Source organism: Octopus bimaculoides, chromosome 7 (assembly GCF_046866305.1).
Source record: "Octopus bimaculoides isolate indiv1 chromosome 7, ASM4686630v1, whole genome shotgun sequence".
Taxonomy (NCBI): domain Eukaryota; kingdom Metazoa; phylum Mollusca; class Cephalopoda; order Octopoda; family Octopodidae; genus Octopus; species Octopus bimaculoides.
Window position 1 is genome coordinate 92,590,470 of NC_142934.1, and position 27,384 is coordinate 92,617,853.

At 39.1% G+C, this 27,384-nt stretch overlaps 1 protein-coding gene across 5 annotated transcripts; it reads left to right on the plus strand.

Annotated features, from left to right (window-relative positions):
• Positions 1 to 374: 374 nt before the first annotated feature.
• On the plus strand, positions 375 to 25,826 carry LOC106875814 (thiol S-methyltransferase TMT1A). 5 transcript variants are annotated; one of them, XM_089355684.1, is made up of 3 exons: positions 375 to 588; positions 8,941 to 9,695; positions 18,872 to 25,826. In XM_089355684.1, the coding sequence occupies exons 2-3, from the start codon at positions 9,180 to 9,182 to the stop codon at positions 19,106 to 19,108; spliced, it is 753 nt and encodes a 250-aa protein (XP_089211810.1). In that variant the 5' UTR covers positions 375 to 588; positions 8,941 to 9,179; the 3' UTR covers positions 19,109 to 25,826. The 5 variants fall into 5 exon arrangements, with proteins under 5 accessions (XP_089211810.1, XP_089211806.1, XP_089211809.1 ...); XM_089355680.1 differs by lacking the exon at positions 375 to 588 and adding an exon at positions 6,712 to 7,452; XM_089355683.1 differs by lacking the exon at positions 375 to 588 and adding an exon at positions 6,718 to 7,322.
• The last annotated feature ends 1,558 nt before the right edge of the window (positions 25,827 to 27,384 follow it).

The window sequence follows — 27,384 nt, forward strand, 5'->3', positions numbered from 1 at the left end:
AGTAGTTTGACGACTTCGATCAACTAACATCACCACTATATAACTACCACGTCTGCCGCCGCCACCACCGTTTTTTACTCTCATGACAAGCCTCAACTCTGCTGCTGCTGCTACTATTAGTATTAATATCACCACCACTACTAGTAATACTACTATCACCACTATCACCAACGCCACCCCCACCATAACCCCCATTGCTCCTGCCATTAGCTCCAGCGCCGCCGTGGTCTCCACCCAATCACCACCACAACCAGCACCACCACCACCAGCAGCAGCAGCAGCACCGCCACCACCACCACCACCAGCAGCAGCAGCACCGCCACCGCCACCACCGTCGCCGCCACCACTATTAGCGATACCAACAGCTACTTTTTGCTGCCGTCCAATAAAATAGCCGTTTACTGATCACATGACTGGATGGAGACCTCCACCCTTAAATCGAAAGGCAAAAAATATGAAGGGTTCCTTGAATATTGTTTGTGAGGGTTACGCTACGCCTGAAACACAAATATACAAAGGGAAGAAGGAATTGGCGAGATGGGGGCATGGCTAGAAAAGCTTTGACCATTGTTCTGTTCGATCAGACTTGTAAGTTAAACAGTAACATCCGTTACAATCTGTTATGACAAACCGTCACCACCACCATCATCATCATCATCAACACTTTTTACAACTGCATACTACCACAACCACCACCACTATGTACCATTACTACTACTTCCACCCCCGCAACATCCGTCTCGCTACTACTACTACTACTACTACTACTACTACTACTACTACAAGTTCTTACTATTACCACAAAACCACCATTAGTACTACACCACCACTGCTACCACCATACTACCACTGCTACTATTCCATTACCACTGCTGTTACTACTACCTCCCTTACACACTATAAATAGTATTATCATGTTTCACTCGTATTGCCCCCCCCCCCACTAACATCTACCTTATTATCTTGCTTCTAAAGCTTGCATTGAGTCACTTGCAGAACTGTTGTATTTTGTCCCTGCAACACTATTTCTAGGCATTCGGGGTAGCAGCAAGATAAGAAAGCGAGTGGGAAGGGTTCCACGTTAATTATAGAGTTTATTACTTTAGGTCATATAACACGTTTATATATTTACCAACAGGGCTCCTTGAAATCATGCTTTATATCTGTTTGGATCTCCACGACATTGTTGAATTTTGTCAAATATTTCGATTGCGGTATCCGATTTCGCTGCATACATTTAAGTTCGTTAAGAGCGTTACACTCGAAAATATTGTCACAAACAGCTCTTATCTGTCTTTTTATCTCCAGACAATAAACTCCTGTTCCTCTCCTTAATGATATCTATTTTTTTATCTTTTACTTCTAGGAGTGGCTGTGTGGTAAGTAGTTTGCTTACGAACCACATGGTTCGGGGTTCAGTCCCACTGCGTGGCACCTTGGGCAAGTGTCTTCTACTAAAGCCTCGGGCCGACCAAAGCCTTGTAAGTGGATTTGGTAGACGGAAACTGAAAGAAGCCCGTCGTATATATATACATGTGTGTGTGTATATATTTGTGTGTCTGTGTTTGTCCCCCCAGCATCGCTTGACAACCGATGCTGGTGTGTTTACGTCCCCGTAACTTAGCGGTTCGGCAAAAGAGACTGATAGAATAAGAACTAGGCTTACAAAGAATAAGTCCTGCGGTCGATTTGCTCGACTAAAAGGTGGTGCTCCAGCATGGCCGCAGTTAAATGACTGAAACAAGTAAAAGAGTATATATATACTTAACAATTGCAGCGTGGAAGGTGTTTATAAGCCATTTAAAAATACAAAAACCGTTAGATTCACTTCAACATTTAGAATGGTAAATTAAATTTAAATGTTGAAATGAACCTAACGGTTTTTGTGTTTAAATGGCTTATAAACACCTATGCTGCAATTGTTTTCGTTCCAGCACACGATCTTAGATCAGGTCACTTGCTATGCAAGTACATCTCCCTGACCGTTGACTGAACACTATTCAATTTTTTTTCTCCGTGTTTTTCTCCTTGTCTCCGTATTCTTTCTGTTGAAGAGCGTAGCTCGAAACGTCAAAGACTTTCCGTATTCCCGAGCGTCATACTAATACATCCTTTTGTTATTTACACCACCTGTCCTCGTCTGTTGTTGTTTTTTCATACATTCTCCCATATATATATATATATAATACCCCCCCCCCCCAAGAAAAAACCCAAGAGCAAACAATAAAAAAACAACGCGAGGGCGTGGTACATGTAAAGTATTAGCAGACGCTCAGGGAAGGAAAGAAAGATGGTTTAACGTTTCGAGCAGACGCTCTTCTTCAGAAACAGGGAAGTCCAACAGAAAAGGAAGACGGAGGAAAAAAAATCCCAATTGACAGACCCAACTGATAGCATTTCTATACCTGTAGTGTTTACTACAAACTGGCAATATCTCTCTTGTGACACAGCCAGGTTAGTGACTTCTGGAAATTGACCATGAGACACGATCCGAAAGCCCTCCGGAATAGATCAGCTAACCGATTCTCGTCGACGTCCAAAGTCACTCCGAGAACGTCGTCCATCTTATTTCTTTATTGCCCACAAGGGGCTAAACATAGAGGGGACAAACAAGGACAGACAAAGGGATTAAGTCAATTACATCGACCCCAGTGCGTAACTGGTACTTAATTTATCGACCCCGAAAGGATGAAAGGCAAAGTCGACCTTGGCGGAATTTGAACTCAGAACGTAACGGCAGACGAAATACTGCTAAGCATTTCGCCCGGCGTGCTAACGTTTCTGCCAGCTCGCCGCCTTAAGATGAACGTCGTCCATCTTACCTGCCATTGACCAGCACGTCAAAACAGAACTTCTACTGAGTGCATTGTCCGACTGGAGAGTGTTGAGAATACCTAATGACACTTTAGGTGCCAGAAACCTCGCCTCCCTCTATGCTTGATTCAGGATTATAGTTCAGTCAAAGAGATGACCTGTAGAAAAGTGAATCTGACAAACGGTAACCACACCTGCTCGCCGCCAAAGAAACGTTATCGATCTCGCGGCTTCAGCGAATGCTCAGTCCTCTCTGCTCAGTAGGTGTTGACAAGGAGAGTCTGACCAGTGGAACGCGTCCCTTCCAAAGAAAGCGGAAGAACAGGCGTTCCTGGTCAGTAAGACATGAAGTGGGGCAAGGCGCGATGGTCAGGCGGTAATATATGACAAAGATCTTGTAAGTATTCGCTACCTCTACACAACCATGCAAGGATAGCTTTCTCTCGGTTAATTTCTGGGTGAGGTTGACCACTCTGTTCGTCACCTTGTCCCAGTTTTTGTCCACTTAAGATCTGTACCGAACCAGACCCCAGTTTAATCAATCTGTACATCTCACACCACCAGACGTTTTTGGATGGTGTGGACTTGTCTCTCCATGTGCCGAACTATAGGCCCACTGACTTTTCTTTGTTGATTTTTACTCTTGTCACTGCCTCGTAGTACCTTAGAATAGTGCCGATCACCTCTATGAGCTTAGTGTCCGACACTATGATGGTGGCGTCGTCCGTGTATGGCGACCCGGTTCTTTTACGTCCTAGTTGGCTCTAAATGCCCCGCAACATCTCCAGTTTCTGCAGTAGTGGATCAATAATCAATATGTCCAGAAGGGACAAGAGAGTACAATCTTGACGGATCGAGCGTTTGATACTGCTTAGTTTATGTAGGTGACCATTCACCCGAACCATTGAACAGCAGTGCAACAATCCATCCGTGGAAACCGACTGCAGTGCGAATAGCCGCCAAGTATTAGTGGTCAACCCTATTGAAAGCTTTTGATTTGTCTAAATTAATCAGGATCTCACCGATACCAGGTTCTTTACCACCGTCTCTTTGATGTATCGCATGTGGTGCAGGTTTTCGTGAATAGATCTGTTCAGGATGGGGCATTCTTGCTCATCACCAATTAGACTATCGACAGGTGCAAACCTCTTTGGCTAAAATTTTGAAATCCTGCGATCGAAAATTATCAACCCGATCATTGATTGGGTCCCTTCTCAACATCGCTTAGGCTCCTCGGCTCTCAAAACTGGGAATTCCTCTGTTCTGCTGTCAGTTGTGGTAAATATCTGCCAAGAGGTCTCCAAAGAAGTCTGGCATATAAAAGTAAAGCTTTTAGAACACCTTAATCAGGCGATTATCCGTCTGTACCCAAGAAAAACCCAATAGTTTTGAAGGGAGGAGTTAGTTGATAGCATCGGTTCCAGCACTTGAATGTTATTTTATTTTATCGACCCCGAAATGTTTATAAGCAAAGCTAACCTTGGTGGGATTTGAACACAGAACATAGAGTCGTTAGAAATACCCCAAGATCTGTCCAACGCTCTAACGATTCATCCAATAGTTTTCTCTGGTTTCCTCCTTGGCATGAAAAAAACCCAGTGAAGCATATATAGAGGTACTTAATTGTCAATCGCTGCAGTGTGAGGTCCTCATCTCATTCAACGTTTACCGTTTCATTGCTCCATATTGAAGACATACAAGAAATCGAACTTGGGTTGTCCTGTGTGAAATATTGGTCTTGACCTGTGGGGGAGATATTCTTTTCTACTCTAGGCACAAGGCCCAAACTATTTGGGCAAGGGGGCCAGTCGATTAGATCGACCTCAGTACACAACTGGTACTTAATTTATCGACCCCGAAAGGATGAAAGGCAAAGTCGAGCTCGGCTGAATTTGACCTGTGGGAGATATTAAATAACAAATGAATCACCTGTCACATCTATCATTTGCTTGTTCCAGGGTCTGGACTACGGTCATGCTGGGGCATCGCCTTCAAAGGTTAAGTTGAACGAATCGATCTCAGTGCATATTTTCTTAAGTCTGGTACTTATTCTATCGGTCTCTTTTGTCGAACATTTAAGTTACAAGGACGTAAACAAACCAGCATTAGTTGTTAAGCGGTGGACAAACACAAAAACACACATACAACAAGCTTCCACACAGTTTCCATCTAAAAAAATTCACACACAAGTTACTGATCAACGTAGGGCTATAGCAGAAGATACATGGCTAAGGTGCTGTGCAGTGGGACTGAACCTGAAACCATTTGGTTACAAATCGAGCTTCTTAACAGCCAAGCCTCCGCCAAAAGATAACTTAAGAAAAAAAAAATACAACTCCGAAATAATTTCGAGGTTTACCTCGTTTACACGAAAAATGGATGAACCAATAACGAAGTTTATGTATTTATAGTTCTTCCATACATCATACTATGATGCACCTGGACATTATACATACGTGTGGATGCATTGAATACCATACCTGTTTTCTGTATGTTATTTTTTACACAAACAAACGTGTGTGTATGTGGAGGAGGGCATGCAATTATTTAGGCTTTCTTCTTATTTCTCCCCTAACTCATTTCTACATTATTCCCAACAATTATTAGTTTTTCCTCTTCTCCTTCCATCAATCTCTAACACTAACGTCTACCCCCATCTTCATCACCATCACTTATTATTATTATTATTACATTGTCTTTCAATCCAACACTATATAGCTTCCTGCCTCCTTTCCTCTTCAACTTAGAAATATGAATAAATAAATAAATAAATAAACAAATGCGCGAAACCCCCATTCAGAAAGTGTGTGTGTGTGTGTGTTGTCAAGTTGAGAAGGTAGAAGGAACATGAAACAGAGAGGGAAAAGAAGAGGAGGAGGAGTGCCAATCATAAAAAAAAAAAAAGAAACCGACTGTAAAATACGCAATAAAAACAATACAGTAATAAACAACAAATGGCAGAAATAGTTTTGTAAACTGGGTTACAAATGGATTGGTGTAAAGTAATATGTGTGTGTGTACAAACATCCACACATAATATATATATATATATATACACACAAACATTGTGTGTGTACGTGTATATATATATATATGTATACAATACTGCATATATTCACATGAATATAATAGCGTATGTGCATGTATGTGTAAATACATGTAAATATATATTTATTCATGTTTGTATGTATATATGCGTGTGTACATATCTATCTACTTATTGTTGATTTGATGGCTTATGTAATATATATATATATATATATACTGTAATATATATATATATATATATATATATATATATAGACAAGTACATATATACACACACACACGCACCTATATAGCTGAATGGTGTAGGCAGGTGTGTTTTTTTCAATTCTTCCTCACACGTTCTTTGTATAAACGATCTTTTGTTTTCCCTCCTTTTTACACATTTCTTTTCTATTTATACTCTTCGATCGATTATTGAATAAACTCTGAATTATTACGAACCAACGAGGGAGCCTGTACGCGGGTACTCGGCCAGCTAGAAATAGCAACCGAATCTTCCTCAAATCGTACCTTACAGAGTTTGAAAAGACGGAATGTTTACAAGTTGAATACCTTTAATCTTAGGTGTACTCAGGTCCGGTGATATAGCAAGGGTGTTAAGCATCGCGAACGAAAAGACATTTTTGATTGTGTATCCACCTTAATAAAATTATTAGCAGGTTTGGGTAAAATTCCGAGTAGCATACTTTTCGGCTCTTTACGTTCTGAGTTCAAATCTCGTTAAGGTCGACTTCGTCTTTCGTTCATTAGGGGTTGAGCACTAGGATCGATGGAATTCTCCCGCCAAATTCCAGGTCTTGCATCTACATTAGAAAGAATTATAAGTTAAGCTACTGTAAATTTTATGACTCTTCACATTCATGACCCAGGGATAGCTGTCTTCACTTCTCTTGCTACACCTCTCTTCAGAGCTGTCCCAATGCTGATCAATAAAAGCTAATTAGGGGTAAAATATCAATTAACTACGATGAACAAATTTGAATCACCGAAGCAACATGGGTGCCACTACACCTAATTAAAAATAGCAGTTACATCTCTCAAACTACATCTGAACATCTTAAAAGAGAAAAGGTCATGGGATGATATGGCAGGTTCTTGACGCACACTCACTGCATCGGAATAAGGGGTACTGGTCATAAGTAGAACACTTTTGATAAGTTTGCTCAGTCAACACTGACTTAACTGCTCTGACCCACACTGAAAGGCGTGCTCGCTAATTAGTCCCAACAATAGGCCGATGCCATCGCCATCATCATGCGAAGACCATAACGAGATGAACACGTTCCCAGTAGACCAAGCATTTGATCTGACTTCGATTCGCAACACTATGGTGTGAATGGAGGACGTTATCAATGAAAAAAAAAACAAAACAAACAAGAAAAACAGAAATACTATCTCCATTCACACCAACACCATCTCAATAATATTCGTCTTTTCTACTGTCACAAGATCCTTAAAAGGTACTCATCTTGCAGACCCTACAAGTGGGGAAGTAGACAGCATACTTCACCCATTTCCAGAAAATTTTGAATTTAGAATGAAGACATAGGGTCAAGTATTGGACGGGGGCCACGTTTTAACCGGTATCTGGTACTTTATTTATATTTTTTCCTTCTCCCCCACTTTTTTGTTTTTTTTCTTCTTGTTTTTCATTTGTAAAATATATTCCTGTTCATATTTTGAATAATAATAAAAAAAATCTTTATTTTACTGATTTCGGAAAGATGGATGAAAGGCAAAGTTGACAACGTGCGGAGTTAGTGTAAAGAGTTGGAACAATCACCGATAGACAATTTGTTCGACGCTCTAAAGATTTTGTCAATTCATCGCCCTGAGAAGTAAAAGTAATTCTTTCTAATTGTGAGGGGAGGGGGAAATCGATCACATCGACCCTAGTACTTGACTGGAATTTATCGAACCCGAAAGGATGAAATGCAAGGTTGACTTCGGCGGTATTTGAACCCCGAATTTAAAAAGCCGAAAGAAATGTTGCTAAGCAATTTGTCCGATGCGCTAACGATTAATAACCATTTCTACTATAGGTACAAGGCCTGAAATTTTTTTAGGAGCGGGTGCAAGTCGATTATATCGACCCCAGTACTCATTTTATCGATCCCAAAGGATGAAAGACAAAGTCTTCCTCGGCGGAATTTGAACTCGAAACGTAAAGAGTCGAAAGAAATGTCGTTAAGCATTTTGTTGGGCGCGCTAACAACTAATAATAGTAATGATTTCTTAAAGTTGAAATTATTTTGGACGAGTCTAGTCGATTATTATTGACTGGAGCTTTATTTTATCGAATTCGGTCTCATCCTTGGCGGGATTTGAAGTCAGAATGTAAATACTACAAAACATATTCACCGATTCAGCATCACCATCAATATATATGCATTTTTCTTCTTTGCCACAAGAGTTAATTATAAAAGATGACTTTAACAGGACAGTGTCTCGGAATGAATTTCTTTCGGTATTTAGTTTTATCCTTCTATTATTAAAGTTCCAATCTCTACACACTCGGTATTACCCTTCTCCAGTCACTATTCTATGCCAGGTTTAAATAAATCAACTTTCATCAGAGTATATATCCTTCCTAACTAGAACTATTGGGTCACAATTTTAACAATATAATATCCTGGTTTTAATTTTTTTTGTTAATTTTCTTTTTCACAAAAGAATTGTAACTCATTTTTACAGTGAATGTCTATTAATTTCTGAAAACTGCATTCTCTCACAGTTTGTCATTTATAAAATATTTTAGTTAAACGAAAAACAAAAACGGATATCCTTGTGAAAAATTCAACTTAAAAAAATAAAATAAACTGTATGAAAGCTTACACTTTTAACTTGTTGAATAATCTATAACAGTCTAAGATAATGAAGAAACCCAATTAATGATTAATTAATAACTGTAGCACACAGCTCTACCGCGACTTTGGACGATTCCATTTATGACATTAACGCTTCTTTTAGTTGTGTATATGTATGTGTGTGTGTGAAGGGTTTTTCAGTGTCTATGATGTGTCTCTTCGCTGCTCATTTATTATTAACAGAACCCCCACCCGTTTCTGTTCTTTGCAGAATCTGACTGACTTGTTGGTGTTGCCGCTGCTGCTGCTATATTTTCGCTTACTCCTTCGTTTTTACCTTGTTTTGAAGAGGTTTGTTTGGTTCATATTTTCCACCTCATTTTGCGGTGTTTAAAAATATTCATTTCTACGCAAACATTCCCGCTAACCGCTTAATTTAATTTACGAAAAAAAGACCCAAGGAACGAATTCCTCAGACACCTTCATAAACACAACAGAAATAGTAGCATAATGGCTGAGCAATATGATTTAGTAATTGAATTCCTTTCGGACAACTGGCCGCACATCACCATGGTGTTGGCTCTGATGCTGGTCGTCTATTTATTCGTTTTCAAGCGAATCCACTGCTACTTGCCTTATATAACACGCAAGACCATCCACGGATCATTAAATTCGGAAATGACATTTCAGATGTCGAGGCTTTTCCATCCTTTGAAAGTGGAACAATTAAAATTAGATCGACCCCTGGAAATCTTGGACCTTAGTGGTGCCAGCAGCCGGATCGATTATTTCCCCACGGACTGTCACGTAACCAGCATGGATTCGAATCCATTCATCAGGGCATATATGGAAACCAAAGGAGTGGAATGCAAACAGGCAGTTTTCAAAGAATTTATCGAAGCCTCAATCGATAATCTTGAAGATTTGGAATCCGAAAGTTTCGATTCTGTCGTATCATTTCAGACTCTCTGTTCAGTTGGCGAACCCGAAATTGTTTTGCAAGAAATCCTACGAATTCTTCGACCTGTAAGTATATTATTCAACTTCTGTGGCCTTATTTATTTCAAATCTTTACTGTCATATATTTTAGTTATTTTTTATTTAAATCGCTTACAAATTTATAAAATAAGGGATTTAAAATATTCACTAAATTTTAGATTATCGGCAGTTATATACATTTAATGTTTTTTGCTCGTTCTTTATTTGGTTGTAAACGATAGTGTCTTAATGCAGCGGTTTCGACATGCTAGAAATAGCAGTCAGATTTTCGCATCACCTTATGGTTTAAAAACAAACAAAAGGGGTGATACCTTGCCTAATTTAGTCCTAGATACTGTAAGTGAAAAAGAAAAAATGGTTGGTCATATGTGGAATTCCTATATTTAAAGGGCTAGCTTATACATATACACCAAATATATTCGTTTCGTTTTACTCTACAGTCTTCTTCACTGAGAAATATTCTTTAAACGAATTAGTTTTTTTAGAAAAAGCATTTAGAAAATGCTTTTCCCGCTTCACTTTTAACCAATGAGGAATTCGTTGAGTGATAGAATAGTAGTAATTGTTTTAACACCAGGTCAACCTAAATCAGGGCAGAAGGAATTCAACACGTGACCATCCCTCTTTTTATTTAGTCAATGTATCTAGTATTACTAAATCCAGTGCGGCCGTCTTTTAAAATGGTAACGAAGTAATTTGAACGATATTCCTTTACTATTTCTAGCAGGTCAAGTGACCACATGGAGGCTTCCTCTTGAGGAGCGAGATCGTAATTATAGTATCAGAGGAACAACTACGAAAAGTTGTCGTTCAGTGCTGCTAAATGTTACTCCAATGAGGAATCAGTTCTCTAAATACAAATTCTAAAGAGTGCTGTAGCAGCAGCAGCAGCTGTAGATATCAACCATAAAAGTTAGCAACTCCCGTCGAGTGTTCACAGATGTCAGTTCTTCCTTTTTTTTTTGTTCAGCGGCATCTTCATCCTCCGTATCGTTTGTGTTCAGGGATTTCAATATAATTGATTACCTCTCTACCTTAGAATAAAAGAAAATATCTGTATTCGAAACTGATGTTATATAAATCTCTCTTTTACGTACATTGCGCCATCGTGTATACACACACACACACATACACTTCCTTATACGACTAGATATGTTTTTCTCCTCTTCTAACTTATCTAAAGGACTCCTGATTCCTTAGTATATATATATAAACGCTTCATCCAAGTGTAAATTTCGTATTTGATTCTCTGAAGAATTCCTAATAGGTGATATCCCACATATTTTCTACTCCATGTACAATTTTGTAACTCCTGTTAGCAAATGAAACGCATGTAATGCTGAATAAATAAGACAAAAAATGTACCAGTCTCCTGTTACAAGACACACACACACACACACACTGTATACATATATATATATATATATATATATATATATCTTTGAAAAGATTTGTAAATGTACCACACGAGTAATATATATATATATATATCGTCAGTGGATCATATATCCGAAAAAGAAGCATACTCCAAAAGTAGAGGAAGTTAATTATATGGCCGGCCATAGAGTGACCAATGGTTTGTTTCACATGCATAAAGCAACTTAGCCTCATAGACAACTCCTCACTTATTCTGTCACTTTTGATAAGACTGAGACCCCCTTCGGTCATGACTGACCATGGGATTGCACCTACAAATTTACCCTCCCAGGTACAAGTCCGAGCAAGGTGGTTTATGGAAGGCCAGCAGTCGCCCATGCATACCAGCCTCTCCTCTCCATGCCACTGATGTTATCCAAGGGAAAGGCAAAGGCCAATACAACTTGGCACCTGTGACGTCGCAACTCATTTCTGCAGCTGAGTGAATTGGAGCAACGTAAAATAAAGTGTCTTGCTCAAGAACACAGCATGCAGCCCAGTCCGGGATTCGAACTCACAACCTCACGATCGTAAGCTCGAAGCTCTAACCACTGAGCCATGTGCCTTCACTTTGATAAGACTATAATATTGTTTATACCACATGATGATGATGACATAAAACTGCTTACAGAAAGAGAAAGTAATGTATAATTTTTTCTATGTTCATAATTTTTTGTTTATAATATTGAAAGATGACTTCAAACTAAAGATGTAATCTCTTCAGTAACAACTATAAAGCAAGGAGGATTGTAGATAAACCTAAGGCAAGAGTTCCAAGAGAGAAAGGAGATGAGATTTTCCCTAGATCAGGAAATGTATGCTGCTGCACGTCAAATGGAACCTCAAGACCGAAGTGAGGTGAGACTTTCCCAAGATCAGCAAACGCATGCTGCAGCACATTAGAAGAAGTCTCAATACAGAAAGGAGATGACACTGGCATGCGCTACTCCGTCGGTAAGGTAAGATTGCCAGCACTACCAGCTCCTCAACTTCTTATAGATCTTCTGGAAGGCACTTCCATCCAGTCAAAGAATTTTCTGAACAATATCAGGCAATACAACTCTGTATTTCAAATGACATCATTTGGTGCATCTAAGGAGATAGTTGAACATGGATTTACACTGAAGTTCAAAGACAAGCCTATCACCTCATTGCTTCCTTGTTACCCACAAATGAACAACTACATTTCCTCCAAATTTACTTTGTGAGTGATGTAGAACAACAAACCCAAAGGATGTATCAAAACTTCAGATGATGGTTGTGTTAGATGCAGCACCAACTGCCGCAAAGGAGAGTATATCCACTGACAGCTTTACGGTGCTTTCAAGAATCACATGCCTCCAATTTCCATGATGGTTTAGGACCTGGAATACTCCAGAGGCATGACATGTCGCTTAGTCAAATTTGCCCATCATTTACTCCACAAATGTTTTGTTCTCAATGCTGCACTTTCCCATATCACCTGTTTTAACATAACTATAATATATATATCATCATCATCGTTTAAAGTCCGCTTTCCATGCTAGCATGGGTTGGATGATTTGACTGAGGACTGGTGAAACTGGATGGCTACACCAGGCTCCAATCTGATTTGGCAGAGTTTCTACAGCTGGATGCCCTTCCTAACGCCAACCACTCAGAGAATGTAGTGGGTGCTTTTACATGTCACCCGCACGAAGGCCAGTCAGGCGGTACTGGCAACGGCCACGCTCAAAATGGTGTATTTTATGTACCACCCGCACAGGAGCCAGTCCAGGGGCACTGGCAACGATCTCGCTCGAAAATCCTTACACATGTCTCGGGCACAAGTGCCAGAAAGGCGACACTGGGCACAGATGCCATCCCGATTTCGCTTTCGCTTGCCCCAATAAGTCTTTGCAAGCTTATATATATATATATACAAACTATGCCATTTTAATCCTGAGCAACGCCAGGTATCTCTTCTGAAAGCTACTCTAATGCACATTTTGTTTTATGAAGGCCTTTCACTTGGATCTTGTTTGTTAAAATTGGTTGTATAGTAAGGTGGAATTTCTCCTGTGCTAGGAGTCCTGTTAACACCTTAAGGTCTTTGTAGGTGATGGTCTTGTTATCAGTATTATAAGATAAATTCTAAAAGCTACCAGCATTAATTTCAAATCTTGATCCTTATATTATTTCTTCAAAATTATTACATTTTGCAAACTGTAACTATTTCTCTTGTGGTCTTTATTATTATCATCATTTTAACATCCTCTTTTCTATGCTTGCATGGGTTGGACAGAATCTGCTGAAGTGGATTTTCTGCAGCTGGATGCCCTTCTTAATGCCAACCTTCATCTGTTTCCAAGTAAGGTAATATTTCTTCATGGCCAGACATGTTTTCACAGAAGATTGGAAATGAAGAGCACCATTTGTATTACCATGACATTTGTTTACAACTATCACATGATGTCAAGGCAAGCTGTCAGTAACACACACAACTGGCTTCTTTGAAGAGATCTTAGCTAAAAGCCTCAGTGAAATGACCTGGGCATTAGAATACCTAAGGTGTCACACAAGCAGGACTAAACTTGGAACCATTTTTTTGAGGAGCAAACTTGTCAGCACTCATCCACATCTTCCTTATTAGGCACAATTTTTTTTTTTTGTATCATAAACAGCTGTAGGTTTCTTTTAATCTCTTTTATTTGCTTGCATCATGTAATTTCTCCGGAATTCTTTAATGTACATATGTTTATCTTATTGTGAAGTTCTTCTGGGATGGTTTGTCTTAGAAACAGAAATAACTCCCTGATCCACAGATTAAAGGAGTGAAGCTGCACTTGGTGGAATGACAACTTCATATTTGGAGTGAGTGGAGATTTGAAGAATAGCTAGGTGATGTGTCTTGGACTTGAAAATGTTTCTCACCATATTTCATGGTAGGACTGGAAAGTTTAATGACAAATTTACTAACCAAATCTCATGCAACTCAAGCTGTTGTGTTTGATGTCTGTATAACAAGAAGTCAAGATATGAACACTCGTGTCTAACTTGGTGAAATGAAATAAATATCAGAGGAGAGGCTTTGCTCCACCCACAGATTGCTGGAGTTACCCATTGGTCTTACAATCTCCTCTAAGTCCATTGCAATGCTAGAAACCCTTTTGTATTGTCAGCAGGTATTTCATAGCCACTAGTGTTTCACCCCTTAGCCTGTATGCTTCATTTGAGTGGGTCAGCAAGGACTGAGCCAGTCTTCACCCACAGAAGAGTTCCACTTGTGGTCTCTCAGCAATCCTAGTCATCCGGAGCTGCTGTATCTATTTCCTTGTTGGGTTTCTTCAATTGTCTGGGTTCCAGACCTATCTTCAGCAAGGAATAGCATACTAAATCCTGATGGAAAGCCATGGCAGCTGACTTCAACGGGGAAATGTGGCTGTGCCAGCCCTTGGCAAGGGCCTCATTGATTAAGTCTTGATATTTTGATTTCTTTACCTGGAATGGTAAATGAAGAATAGCTTAAGTTTCAAATCTCCAGTGATATTACTCCAAACAATAATGTGAAATGAATGGGTGTAAACATAGGTGTGTGGTTCAGAAACTTGCTTCCGACCTACTTGGTTCTGCGTTCAAACCCACTATAGAGCACCTTGGCTAGGTGTCTTTTACTATAGCCCTAGTTGACCAAAAATACAAAATCTGTCAAGATAGATTTGGTACTCTTTGAGTGCCACTGGCTCCCATAACTTGCAGAAATGGATTCCACCAGGATTGCCAAGCTCACTGAATGGATGTTATATCAATATTTAATTTTACTTCTATAACGGACTGGTTGGGTTTAAGAAAGCTTAAGACCAAGTAGGATTGGAAATATTGGCAAAAATTTTTCTGCTTCTCCAATGAAGAAAATATGGGAAGGATTATACATTTTTCCATGCATCCATTTTCTCCACCCAATAATCCTGGGTGGGTTTGTCGTGGGTAGTCTTTAGACACCTTCTCCTCCTCCATAGAAGCAGCTGCCATTACATTTTCTGGCTTGATCCCCAAGCATGACCAACTGAGGCTGTAGGCACTAACCAACCATATTGTTCTTGGTCTCTTATGTCTCCTGCCGATTGGCTTGGTTTGAAGAATTCGTTTTGTGATCATAATAATGGTGCTGTGAACTTTCAAATCGGAGAAGCAATGGTTCAATCTGGAGAGACTCTGACCCTCTGGACTACACACCCTTTTGAGCAACGCTACTCCAGAGACCTTCTGGAAGAATCTCATTTTGGCTGCTTGTATTCCTGATTGTATTCTTGAGGTCATTATTCAAAATCCAGGGCCGTATGTGAGAATAAATACTAAGACCAAATTGAGGATTGCAAGTTTGGCCTTTTTGGTGCCATCCTCTCCTCTTCTGAGGATTGAGTGTTGGATCTTTATCAACTCCATGTAAACCGAACCTATTCACTTCTCCTCATCCCACCACCCATTGTCTCTCATCTCCCTATCTAGACAAGTGGTTCCCTTCCTTTTCACAGTGGTTCCCAACCCTTTTATTTAAATGAGTTTTCCCATGGCCCCCTTTTGATATGCTTATCCTTATGTGTGTGTATGTATATATATATATATATATATATACACAGGGTGGCCCAAAAGTAGGTTTACAGTTATCACCTAGGCACTTTAAATTTCTTTCAAAACATTTTATTACAATTAATTTTCTATCTTACAATTAACTAAATCAGCATAGAATGATGGTTTCACATATTTCTATAATTAAGAACTAAACTGTTAATATATGAATGCGGGCAAAGTTTAGAGAGCTCTTACCCCTGCTGGCGACAAAGGGACTCTCACTCAGAGTAAAAGGCAGACTGTATGACGCATGCGTACGAACAACCATGCTACATGGCAGTGAAACATGGGCTGTAACTGCTGAGGACATACGTAAGCTCGCAAGGAATGAAACCAGTATGCTCCGTTGGATGTGTAATGTCAATGTGAATACCCGTCAGAGTGTAAGTATCTTGAGAGAAAAGCTGAACATTAGAAGCATCAGTTGTGGCGTGCAAGAGAGACGATTGCGCTGGTATGGACATGTGGTGAGAATGGAGGAGGATAGCTGCGTGAAAAAGTGCCACACCCTAACAGTTGAGGGAACCCGTGGAAGAGGTAGGCCCAGGAAGACCTGGGCTGAGGTGGTGAGGCAAGACCTTCGTACATTGGGCCTCACCGAGGCGATGACTACTGACCGAGACCTTTGGAAATGTGCTGTGCGTGAGAAGACCCGGCAAGCCAAGTAAGATCGTTGCCAGTGCCCCTGGACTGGTTCTTGTGTGGGTGGCACATGAGATGCACCATTTTGAGCGTGGCCGTTGCCAGTACCGCCTGACTGGCTCCTGTAGGATTTTCGAGCGAGATCGTTGCCAGTGCCCCTGGACTGGCTTGTGCGGGTGGCACATAAAAGACACCATTTCGAGCGTGGCCGTTTTCGTGCGGGTGACACGTAAAAGCACCCACTACACTCTCTGAGTGGTTGGCGTTAGGAAGGGCATCCAGCTGTAGAAACTCTGCCAAATCAGACTGGAGCCTGGTGTTGCCATCCGGTTTCACCAGTCCTCAGTCAAATCGTCCAACCCATGCTAGCATGGAAAGCGGACGTTAAACGATGATGATGATGATGATGATGAAAAGAGATAATTGAATAACTGTAAACCTACTTTTGGGCCACCCTGTATATATATATATATATATATATATATATATGAAATTTTAAATTTAGTTCATGGACCACCAGGGGTCCACGAGCCCCAGGTTGGGAACCACTAATCTAGACTAACCTCTATACCTAATCCTTTCTTCCAAGAATCTCAAACCACCGGAATTTTCTGCAGTCTAATGACAGAAACACGTGAAAGATAGACACACCAAATTGATATTTAAGTCGTTACCTTTACGTTCTGAGTTCAAATTCCATTGAGGTCAACTTTGCCTACCAGGGTTGATAAAATAAGAACCACTAGCTGACTATTAGAAGTAGAGGCTGTCATGTAATGGTAGAAGTGGCAGTGAGAAGACAGCGTTATCCTCTTATGAGGATATCTGAGCAATGATAATAGATTTGAGCCCTCGTTTGTCCTGTGGAAGGGATACTAATCCCAAAATAATCCGAGATAAAATATTTTGATCTCACATAATTTTGTAATACTTCTGTAGGGGCAGGCAGGGCTGGATGGTTAAGAAGCTTGCTTTCCAACTATGTGGTCTTGGGTTCAGTCCTACTGTGTGGCACCTTAAATAAGTGTCTCCTACTATAGCCCTGCATGACAAAAGCCTTGTGAGTGGATTTGGTTGATGAAACTGAAAGAAGCCTGTCGTGTGTGTGTGCGTGTATACTGTTGCCTTGATATCGTGATGGTTGTAAATGAGCAGCATCATTATGGTTTCAAATTTTGGCACAAGGCTAGCAATTTTGTGGGAGCGGGGAAGCCAAGTACATCGACCCCCTGTGCTCAGCTGGTACTTATCTTATGAATCCCTGTGGAATTTGAACTTAACGTAGATGAAACACCACTGAGAATTTTGTCCAGGTAACAATTCTGCCATCTTGCCACCTCAATGAATTCCATCCTTATCATATAAGCAAGGTTGTTTCCAGTCTTCTTCAAAATCATGTCTGGCTATGGGGATTTTATTACCTTGCTTGGAATCAGTAGGGGTTGATGACAAGAAGGGCATCCAGCCATAGAAAATCTGCCTCAATGAATTCTGTTTGAGCCATGAAGGTAAAAAGATGATATATATACATTAAACATTGGGGAAATGGTGACAAAATTGCAAAAATGTTAGAAGCCCTTGTCTTAGAATCAAATATTTTCACAGGTCTCAGATAACTTTACCAAAGGCAAGTATCCTCTCCCAGCTGTATTCCTCACTCTAGTCTTACTTGCCACTCACACTTACTCCTTTTAGCCAGTTTGCTGATGGGGGCACCATCTCTCTCCACTCTCACTTTTCTTTCCAAAGGAAATCTTAATGTGATGGGGGAGCGGCTTGGCTTTAGAGAAAACTGTCTTCAGTTTGTTCAGTCTTACCCACTAGACAAACTCTTTTGCTCTTGTCAACTAATGAAAGGAAAATGCCAGGCCATCCTGGAGCTGGACAATCATGTAACATTTATTATTGGTGAAAGATTTTTTTTCTCCATAATCTGTGTTAACAAACCTATTCAGTTGATGGGTGGAATCAACTCCAATATATACTTTAAACTTAATTAATAAACCCCACATATGAAGAATAAATGCCAGGCATTGCAACCCATCCTGTGGGCGATTGTTCTGTGTCAGTGTGTTTACTAATTTGTGGGCATGTGTTGAAACGATGCTGTTGCATGTAGGATGGACAAATCTAGTTATCAGCTGAGCCGCATTCTTTTGGCAGAGGCATACAACTAATCTTTTGTATGGTGGTCATAGCAACAAAACTGGTCTGGTTGATTTATTTGAATGCTTTCAAGGTAAGTATCTTCCTCTTTGGCCAAACCCTCATCAACTTTGTCTTGTACCACCTGAAGAGGAAGGTGAGAATAGAGTTGGTGCCTTGTGATGTGTTTAATGAAGGGAAGAGTGAGAGTTGCAAAGGCCCTTCATGTAGGGCTTCCCTTGAATTTTCCAAATTGGGGGAACTATTTGTGTTAAAATTCTTTTCTTTTTCTGTTGGTTTCTTTTCACTCAATATAAACCTCATTTTTGTGCTCTTGTATTGTCTGTAATACTTTAAGCCCTTGTGGCCAATTAAAGAAATTATTATTATTATCCTCAACTCTTTTTCAGGGTGGCACATTTTATTTCTTTGAACATACCAAATCCAAACTGCTGACTTTTCTCCGGCTGCGTCAATATTTCTGCTGCATCATGTGGTATCTCCTCTTTGGCCGATGTCGCCTTCTCCGTGACACTTCTCAGCATGTAGAACAGGCTGGATTTTCTACTTATTCCTACGAGAAGTTACATCATTCAACCTTTTTCACTGTCCAATCTCCAACCATATTTGGTGTTGCCACAAAATAACTTCACCAAAAACTTAGTTTCATTTCTGTTTTCTCAATTTTACTTTTTTTTTTAAAAAAAGATATGTTCATGTGTGTGTGTGTGTGTGTGCGTGCATGCATGTGTCCTTTGTGTGTGTGTGTGTGTCTGAATGAGGGTGACCCTTGTCCGTCCAAATTTCTATATTTTGGTATATAAAAAAAAATCATATGTCATTTCTTTTATGTTTTCCAAATAAATGTAAACCTGTCTGTTAGAAACTTGCATTTTAGGACCCAAGAACATGCACACACACACATACACACAAACTTACATATACATCTCTACATATGCAAACGTGTGTGTGTTTATATTCAATGATATGTTGTAAATACCACAAGATATCTAACTGGAACATTTATCCGAAGAATATTTACTAGTTGGGGACTCTTGGAGTAACAATAAATTCATGACACTGCGTTCTTTACCCTAATCCATTAATCCACCTTATTACATCGCTATTGTATATCCTCACCGTTCTTTCAACAAACTAATATATACCATTACTATTACTGTATTGCAATGTCTGTGAACAGTTGTGTATATGTATATTCCTGTGTGTGTGTGTGTGTGTGTGTGTGTGTGTGTGTGTGTGTGTGTGGTGATGGATGCAGGAACGGTGAGATGATTAAGCAGTTTGCTTTGTAATCAGGATTTCTCAGGTTTGATCCTGTGGCATGGCACCTCAGACAAGTGTCTTCTACCATAACCTTCATTTTGACCCAAACCATATTTCTATGCAGAAACTGTGTAGAATCCCATCACATTGCACTGCCATTCAAAGGGCCAAACGTGTTGTCATAGTGGAGATTAAATTTATGGTGTATCTGTCTGTGGAATATTCAACCATGTAAACTATAATTCTGTTAGTTGAAATAGAATACTCATTGACAGAATTTCATCATCATTTAATGTCCACTGTTCCATGCTTGCATGGGTCAGACACAATTTGTTGAGTCTGATTCTTTATAGTTAGATGCTCTTACTGTCCCCAACCCTCACCTGTTTCCAAGCGAAGGAATATTTTTCCCTGGCCAAACATGGTTTTCACAGAAGACTGTCAATAAACAGCTTCACTTGGATGATGATGATGATGATGATGCTCATTCACAAGCCTCTCGTTATGTCCAGACATACATCCATATACGATGGACTTCTTTCACTTTCCATCTACCAAAGCCACTCACAAGGCTTTGGTTGGTCTAGGGCTATAATGGAAGACACTTGTTCAATGTGCCATGCGGTGGGAGTGAACCAGACACCAAATGGCCAGGAAGCAAACTTGTAGTACATCACGATAGATTCCAGTCATGCTTTTGGTCCTCGTTGAGGAATATTGGTCTGCGTTGTTTTGTGTTTGGGCTTTTAACATTTTTATCATAAAAGCAATAACTAAACTTATCATTTTATCCATGGTTTGAATCCTTTTGTGAATATATTACTCACTCTTTATCAGTGTATATATTACATGTAACTAAAGTATTTTTAATAGCCTTTTTTTTAAAAGCAATTTTATTAAAATTCCAGCAAAACCAACTCAGACATTGTACAAAAAAAACAAAAAAACCCAGCCAGTTGATGCTGGAAGTGGGGGTGGCGGAAATAGGGGTGGGGCGAGGGTTATATGTTATGCTAATGTGAATTCTATTTTAAAGTAAATTGATATATCTAGAACAAGACATCCGTTTCTGTCCTACTTTAACCTTTCATCACCAAGCACAAAACCACCTCCCCCCAATACTACTCTCCAGCTCAATCGAAGGGTCTTATCTTGATGATTTCACTGGTGCTGATGCCTTGTAAAAAGCACCCAGTGGTTGGCATTAGGAAGGACATCAAGCCATAGAAACCATGACAAAGCAGACATTGGAGCTTGGTGCAGTCCGCTGGCTTGCCAGCTTCTGTTGTAACATCCAACCCATGCCAGCATGGAAAACAGACATTAAATAATGATCATATCTTATATATATATATATATATATATATATATATATATATATATATATATATATATATATATATATATATATACTCTCTGAGTGGTTGGCATTAGGAAGGGCATCCAGCTGTAGAAACTCTGCCAAATCAGACTGGAGCCTGGTGTTGCCATCCGGTTTCACCAGTCCTCAGTCAAATCGTCCAACCCATGCTAGCATGGAAAGCGGACGTTAAACGATGATGATGATGATGATGATATATGGGTGAACTGGAGTTTTTTTTGCTAATGCTGTCATGGGGCAATGTTACTCATCATTGTTTAACATCCGCTAGCATGATTGTAATAATATAACACTTGATTGAAATACTTATCCAGAGAAATAACTTTCATTTATTTTAGTTAGTTTCTGGTTGGTTTATCTTTGCTTCTATCCACCGTTTTGAAGATCGAATCTAGACTGATGCAACACTGTCCCTCATAACATGGTCATCATGATGTTGTGAATAGGAGAGATGATAATGGCAGGAGGAGATTAAAAAGGCAGCATTAATGGGTAAGAAAACCAAATGTAAATACACCCATCCTAGTCTCCATCATTTCCACCATTTTAACATTCACTTCGCTTTCCTTACGGACATGGATGGGTCTTCAGTATTGTATGTTTCCAAACATTGCTTTCCTTTACTGTCTTCATGAGGCTCAGCATCTTGAGATCTCTCTTCAGTCCTTAGTTCCATGTCTTCTAAAGTCTTTCTCTTTCAGAAGTTCCATCTACTTTGAGTGCCATGCACTTTGTTATCCAGCAGTCATCTTACATTTGCATCATTTATCAACATCACCACATTCTTTGCATAACTACATCCTTCTCTTTTTCGTTTCCTTTCATTTTTTACTCCATTCTTTGGTTAACATTACACACCCAGTGGAACTTACTCACATCATTTCTTTCTAACTTTGCACATCCAGCTCTTTTCCAATCAGGACATATCTTGCTGCTATGCAGAATCATACTTTGTACCCAAGTATCATAAAATCTGTCCTTCACTCCAAGGGAGAAATCCTTTGTTGCTAGCAAAAGTACGAGATCCTTGAACTTTTTCCAATCCATTCTTTCTCTGGCTTCTATGCTTTCTTTTTTCTACAACATTTAAAGCAATAACAATTTGACATCAGACATGAAGTCACAAAAGGCAGAAAAATATCCTTGGTGCTACAATTAGTGATGCTCTTGGTGTTGTAGCTGTCTTTGCTGCTGTTTGCCTGTTTCTGTTTTTCCAGTCCTTAAGGGTTGAGAGTTCTCAAGTGGATCTTACTGCCACACACACACACACACACACACACACACACACACACACACACACACAGATCTCTAACTCTGTACTATGAGTCTAATTGGTTTTCTTTCTGCATCTGCTGTGGGATACAACTATAATTTTGTGGTCTTCAGGGGCCAACAGGACTTAACTGTGCATGCAGACTCCTCCCGGCCACATATTGTTTTGTGTTTACTTGTGTTTACCACCTGCCCATGCACTGCCATAAAAGGTGACAATGAACCAAATGTCCACATTGCTATCAATGTGACTGGCTGCCACCTTCCATTGCCACATAAATTGTGGCACCAGCCTGTAGACACAGGTGAATGGTACACTAACGCCACCTGTCATCTCACATCATCTTTGATCTTGATGTCAATCTCTAAGATTTCTTACCCCACTTGATGGAAACTCCATTGTTACAACAGCTCTCCTCCATCTGTTCTTTTTAGGGCTCATGGGGGCTGGGCGGGGGGACAACACATCTCCATTTTTGGCAAGATATCTGTTGTTCTCTTTGCTGCTTCCTTTATGTATTCCAAAGGAGGCATGGTCCCTTGCAACGTACCTCTCTCATTTTTTTCCTTTTCTGGGAGCCATTCTATATTGAGCTCTTCTTTCTGGCCAGCAATGCTTGTTCCTATGACAATGTTATAAGAAATAGTTCTTTTTTTCATTTATGTGAATGCTTACTTTGTATATTTGTCCAGTTACATTAATTTTTGGTTTTCTGTTTCTATTTTAAAATTTTGTTTAATATGTGGACATTTTTGAAATTACTCCCAGCTGTTTTAACTCCTGTTTTTCAATTAATCCAACCCACAAACATATAGTCATCTTTTAAAACTATTTCATCTGTATTTTTAGTTAGATTTATTCATTCAATCTGCTTCAACCGTCGCATATCATGCCTTGATACTGTATGGACTGAGATCCCTGTTGACAGGCCCCGCGCCCCCTCTTGATTTTGTAGCTGTCTTTGCTGCTGTTTGCCTGTTTCTTTCTTTCTGTTTTTCCAGTTCTTAAGGGTTGAGAGTGTTCAAATGTGAATACTTATGCAATTTAGTGGCCCTACTTTTTTTTCTAGCTTTTTGAGTCTATAATCAGATTGGTTGCTTGTTTCTCAGGGATTGGTCCAATTCATGTAGATGCTTCTCGTGAGAACCCAGTAACGTTTGAAAAACAAATAAGATTGTTCATAATGTTTTTCAATGTACAGAGAAACAGTTAAATTAGTCCAGTTTATATATCTACAATACAGGTTATGTAATATTATGCGTTCTATATTTAAGAGATGAGGAATTATGTACATTTGATGGATATTTGTCCTCATCTTGCTTGTTCTTAACACAACGTTTCGGCTCATATACCATCCAGCCTTCAACAGGTGTCTTGGGGGAAATTTCGAACCTGGGTTCTCATTCCTAAGGTATTTTTTGATGAATAATAATAGTAATAATATCAAAAAATACCTTAGGAATGAGAACCCAGGTTCGGAAATTTCTCCAAGACACCTGATGAAGGGTGGAGGATACATCAGCTGAAATTTAGTGTTAACAAACAAGTTGAGGACAAATACCCGTCAAATGTAAATAACGTAATATTATGCATGTCGCCTGATTGACTGCACATGGCAGGAAACTCTGAGTAGCAATGAGGTCACCCACCAATGCTAATGATTACCTCTGTTGATACTCACTTTTTCACATTCTTCAGGCAACAAAATAAGATGAATCCAAATGTGTCTGTGTGTGTGTGTGTGTGTATTCAAGCTCACATTTTCTCTTTGAGTTGGAATTGAACTTACAACTTCTTTCCTTTCCTTGTTAATATCTCATTTTCCCTGCTTTTGCTAACATGAAGAGTGTTACAATATGGCTGAGGATCTCACATATGTCATGTACTGAGTTGAAAAAGATTTTGATACTTTTGAAAAGTATCCATGCAATGAGTAGATAAAAACTCACTCTAGGGTGTTTAACTCTTTAGCATTCAGATTACTCTGTCAAATGTAATCCTTATTTATCCATAACCTTTTGAATTAATCCTCCGTTATCTTGTAACTTTGAGATTTCAATGTTGTGACTGCTTATTTTTAGAATGATGTTGTAGAGTTGGTGTGAAAAGCCAGATCTGGCCAGTTTGAACATAAAACAGACTTTCAGAATAACCAAAATACAGCTGGTTTCAATGCTAAAAGGTTAAAATTAAAAAAAAACAAAGCAGGTAATTGTCATTGCCTGTTTTTTAGATTCTAAACTGCCTTTAGAGTTTCTGTTTACTCATTGCAGGGATAATCTCTGTTAATCAAGTTTTTCAACTCGCTCTGTTTCATAGGTGAGACCTATTTTATTGTTGTTGACCTGTGATAGTTCATTTGTTGGAGCAACTTGTATGGTCCCTAATTTTGTTTGTCCATTCTGAAAAAAACTCTATTTTTGAGGAACACAACACAATGGCTGCTGTAGTGAAATTTGAACTCTTGAACATCGTGACTGAATCGTCACAGATTCTACTACCTGAGTACATTGGACTGATTTATTATTATTGTACTCATCAGCCCAGGGCACTTAACCTCATAGCAATCGTGTCTCCTTACATAGCAAGGAAATAAACATGGGCAGTCACTGTTAATATCAACCACCAGGTATGACTGTAACTGGACTCCAACATAAACTTAGCCATGATGGCTGAAATGAACTAAAGAACTAATATACTTTTTTTTTTTTTATCTCACATCACTAACTTACATCTCTGTGTTTCTGTATGAATTAGTCTGATTGTAATAATATATATACATATATATATTTAGTATTTGGTTGTCACATAAATTCATTTGTGTTTTTCTACTTGGCACTCCATTGTCTTTTGTTTGAAAAGCAGTAAAATTTATTGAAATTTCAAAATTAATAAACAAATGTTGAAGAAAGAGAACAGCACTACAAAAAAAAAATATATTTTGAGTTAATCCAAATAACACAGGAAATGATTAAAATAAATGAAAAAGAAAACAAACGAATTTATCTGACAACCCAATAGTAGCAGTAATATGTGTGTGTGTGTGTGTGTGTGTGTGTGTGTGAATGAGTGAGGTTTTTTCAGTGCACCATTTAGGGCTAGTCATTTCACTAAAACCAAAAATAAATTTTAATTAAAATTTTAAGTTTGAAATTTTTATTCTTTCTGTTTTTATTTCATTTAATTAACTATAGCTTGTTATCTAAAATGATTACTGATTTGATGTGGATGTATTAATTAAATGACAAAATAACAAAAAAAAAATTTTTTTTTTTTTTTTTAAAATTATTTATTGGAATTATTTTTGTGGTCTAACTTTAGAGTCCAGCAACTCTGGAGTCCAGTTATGGAAGTAACCAACAAATCCAAAATAAATTGTTTTTAAGCTTGACATTAAAAATGTAAATAAAAATATTTTTAAGCTCGCCATGGAATTCTTGAAACTTTTATTAATCTTTAACCCTTTAGCATTTAAACCGGCCCCATCTGGCCCAAATATTCTATTTTATGGTGAGACTGACCTGATCTGGTCCCTCTCACCTATTTTACAATGTAATTCTAAAAAATAACTGATCACATCATCAAAGTCTCAATGTCTGATAAATTGAAAACAATTTGCATAAATAAGCATTACATTTGACGGAATAATTTGAATGCCAAAGGGTTAATGTATTGAAAGAAGTGGTTGTCTTCATGTGATGACTCAAATGGTGTACGAGAGGAGTACTTCTCATATTTGAGGGAGCTTTGAAAAAAAGGAGCAGACAAATGGCCCTGTTTAATAAAATAGAGATGGTTACCAACATTACCATTCTGAAGAAATTAGAATTATCTGGAGTGGAGCTGGTGGTTATGTCATGGATGAGGTCGTGAATGATGACAAAAGGACTGACAAACTTGGTTTGATTGATTAACTGAGCAATTAATCAATCGTCTAGCCTAGGGTATAGTAGAATGTAATTGCCCGAGGTACCTGCAGTGGGATTGAACCAAGACCACAAGGTTAGAAAACGATCTTAATACAGTCACACTTGTACCTGTGTTTAAGGCCAGCTCTTATCAAACAAATAATCAAAGACATTCCAAATTTGACCATCCCTTCTTTCTGTATATTTACGACTAGTGTTTAAAGTTTCCTTCCTGTTTTAAGATAATAGGATGTGATTGAAGGGAATTTGGCTGTTATTTTTAGGTCAAGTGATTCGTTAGTTGTTTCTATAACTCTAAAAATGTAAGGCTGTTTAGTGGAGTTCATCCCTGTCCAACTACACTCACTGTAGTAAATAGAGTAGAATTGAGGAGTATTTTTAGAATTTCCTGTCTATAGAGGGGAGTTTGTACCTGTCTTGTAACAGAAATATACAAAACAAAGTGGACGTAATATATGTAGTAGGTTCAGGTGTGGTAAGAGGCTTCCCAACCACATTGTTAAGGGTTCAGTTCCAGTGCATGGCACCTAGAGCAAGTGTCTTCTAATATAGCCTTGGGCTGACCAAAAGCCTTGTGAGTGGATTTGGTAGACAGAAACTGAAAGAAATGTCACGTGTGTTTGTGTCATTGTATCTGCCCCACCCCCACTGCTTGACAACTGATATTGGTGTGTTTATGTCTCCATAACTTAGCAGTTCAGCAAAAGTGATCAATAGAATAAATACTAGGCTTAAAAAATGAGTCCTAGGATCGGTTTCATCATCATCATCCAGTGTTTTAAATCCAGGTTTTGTCCCCAGTTAACGGGGGTAGCTGGATCTACCTCAATGCCACAGCAACCGGGGTAGGCAGGTGCAGCCCACCCCAACCTTTGGGCTAGCTGGTGCCCATTCTCCTTTGCTATCATGAGGCCTTTTTGGAACGGGATTTTCTACAGGTAGCATGCCCTTGCTTACCCCCAACATCAGTTTCTAGACATGAGTGGTCCTGAGACCAAGACCTCTACCACAATTTTTAAGAAATGTGGTGGAAAACTAACTCAGAAAGGCAGGGAT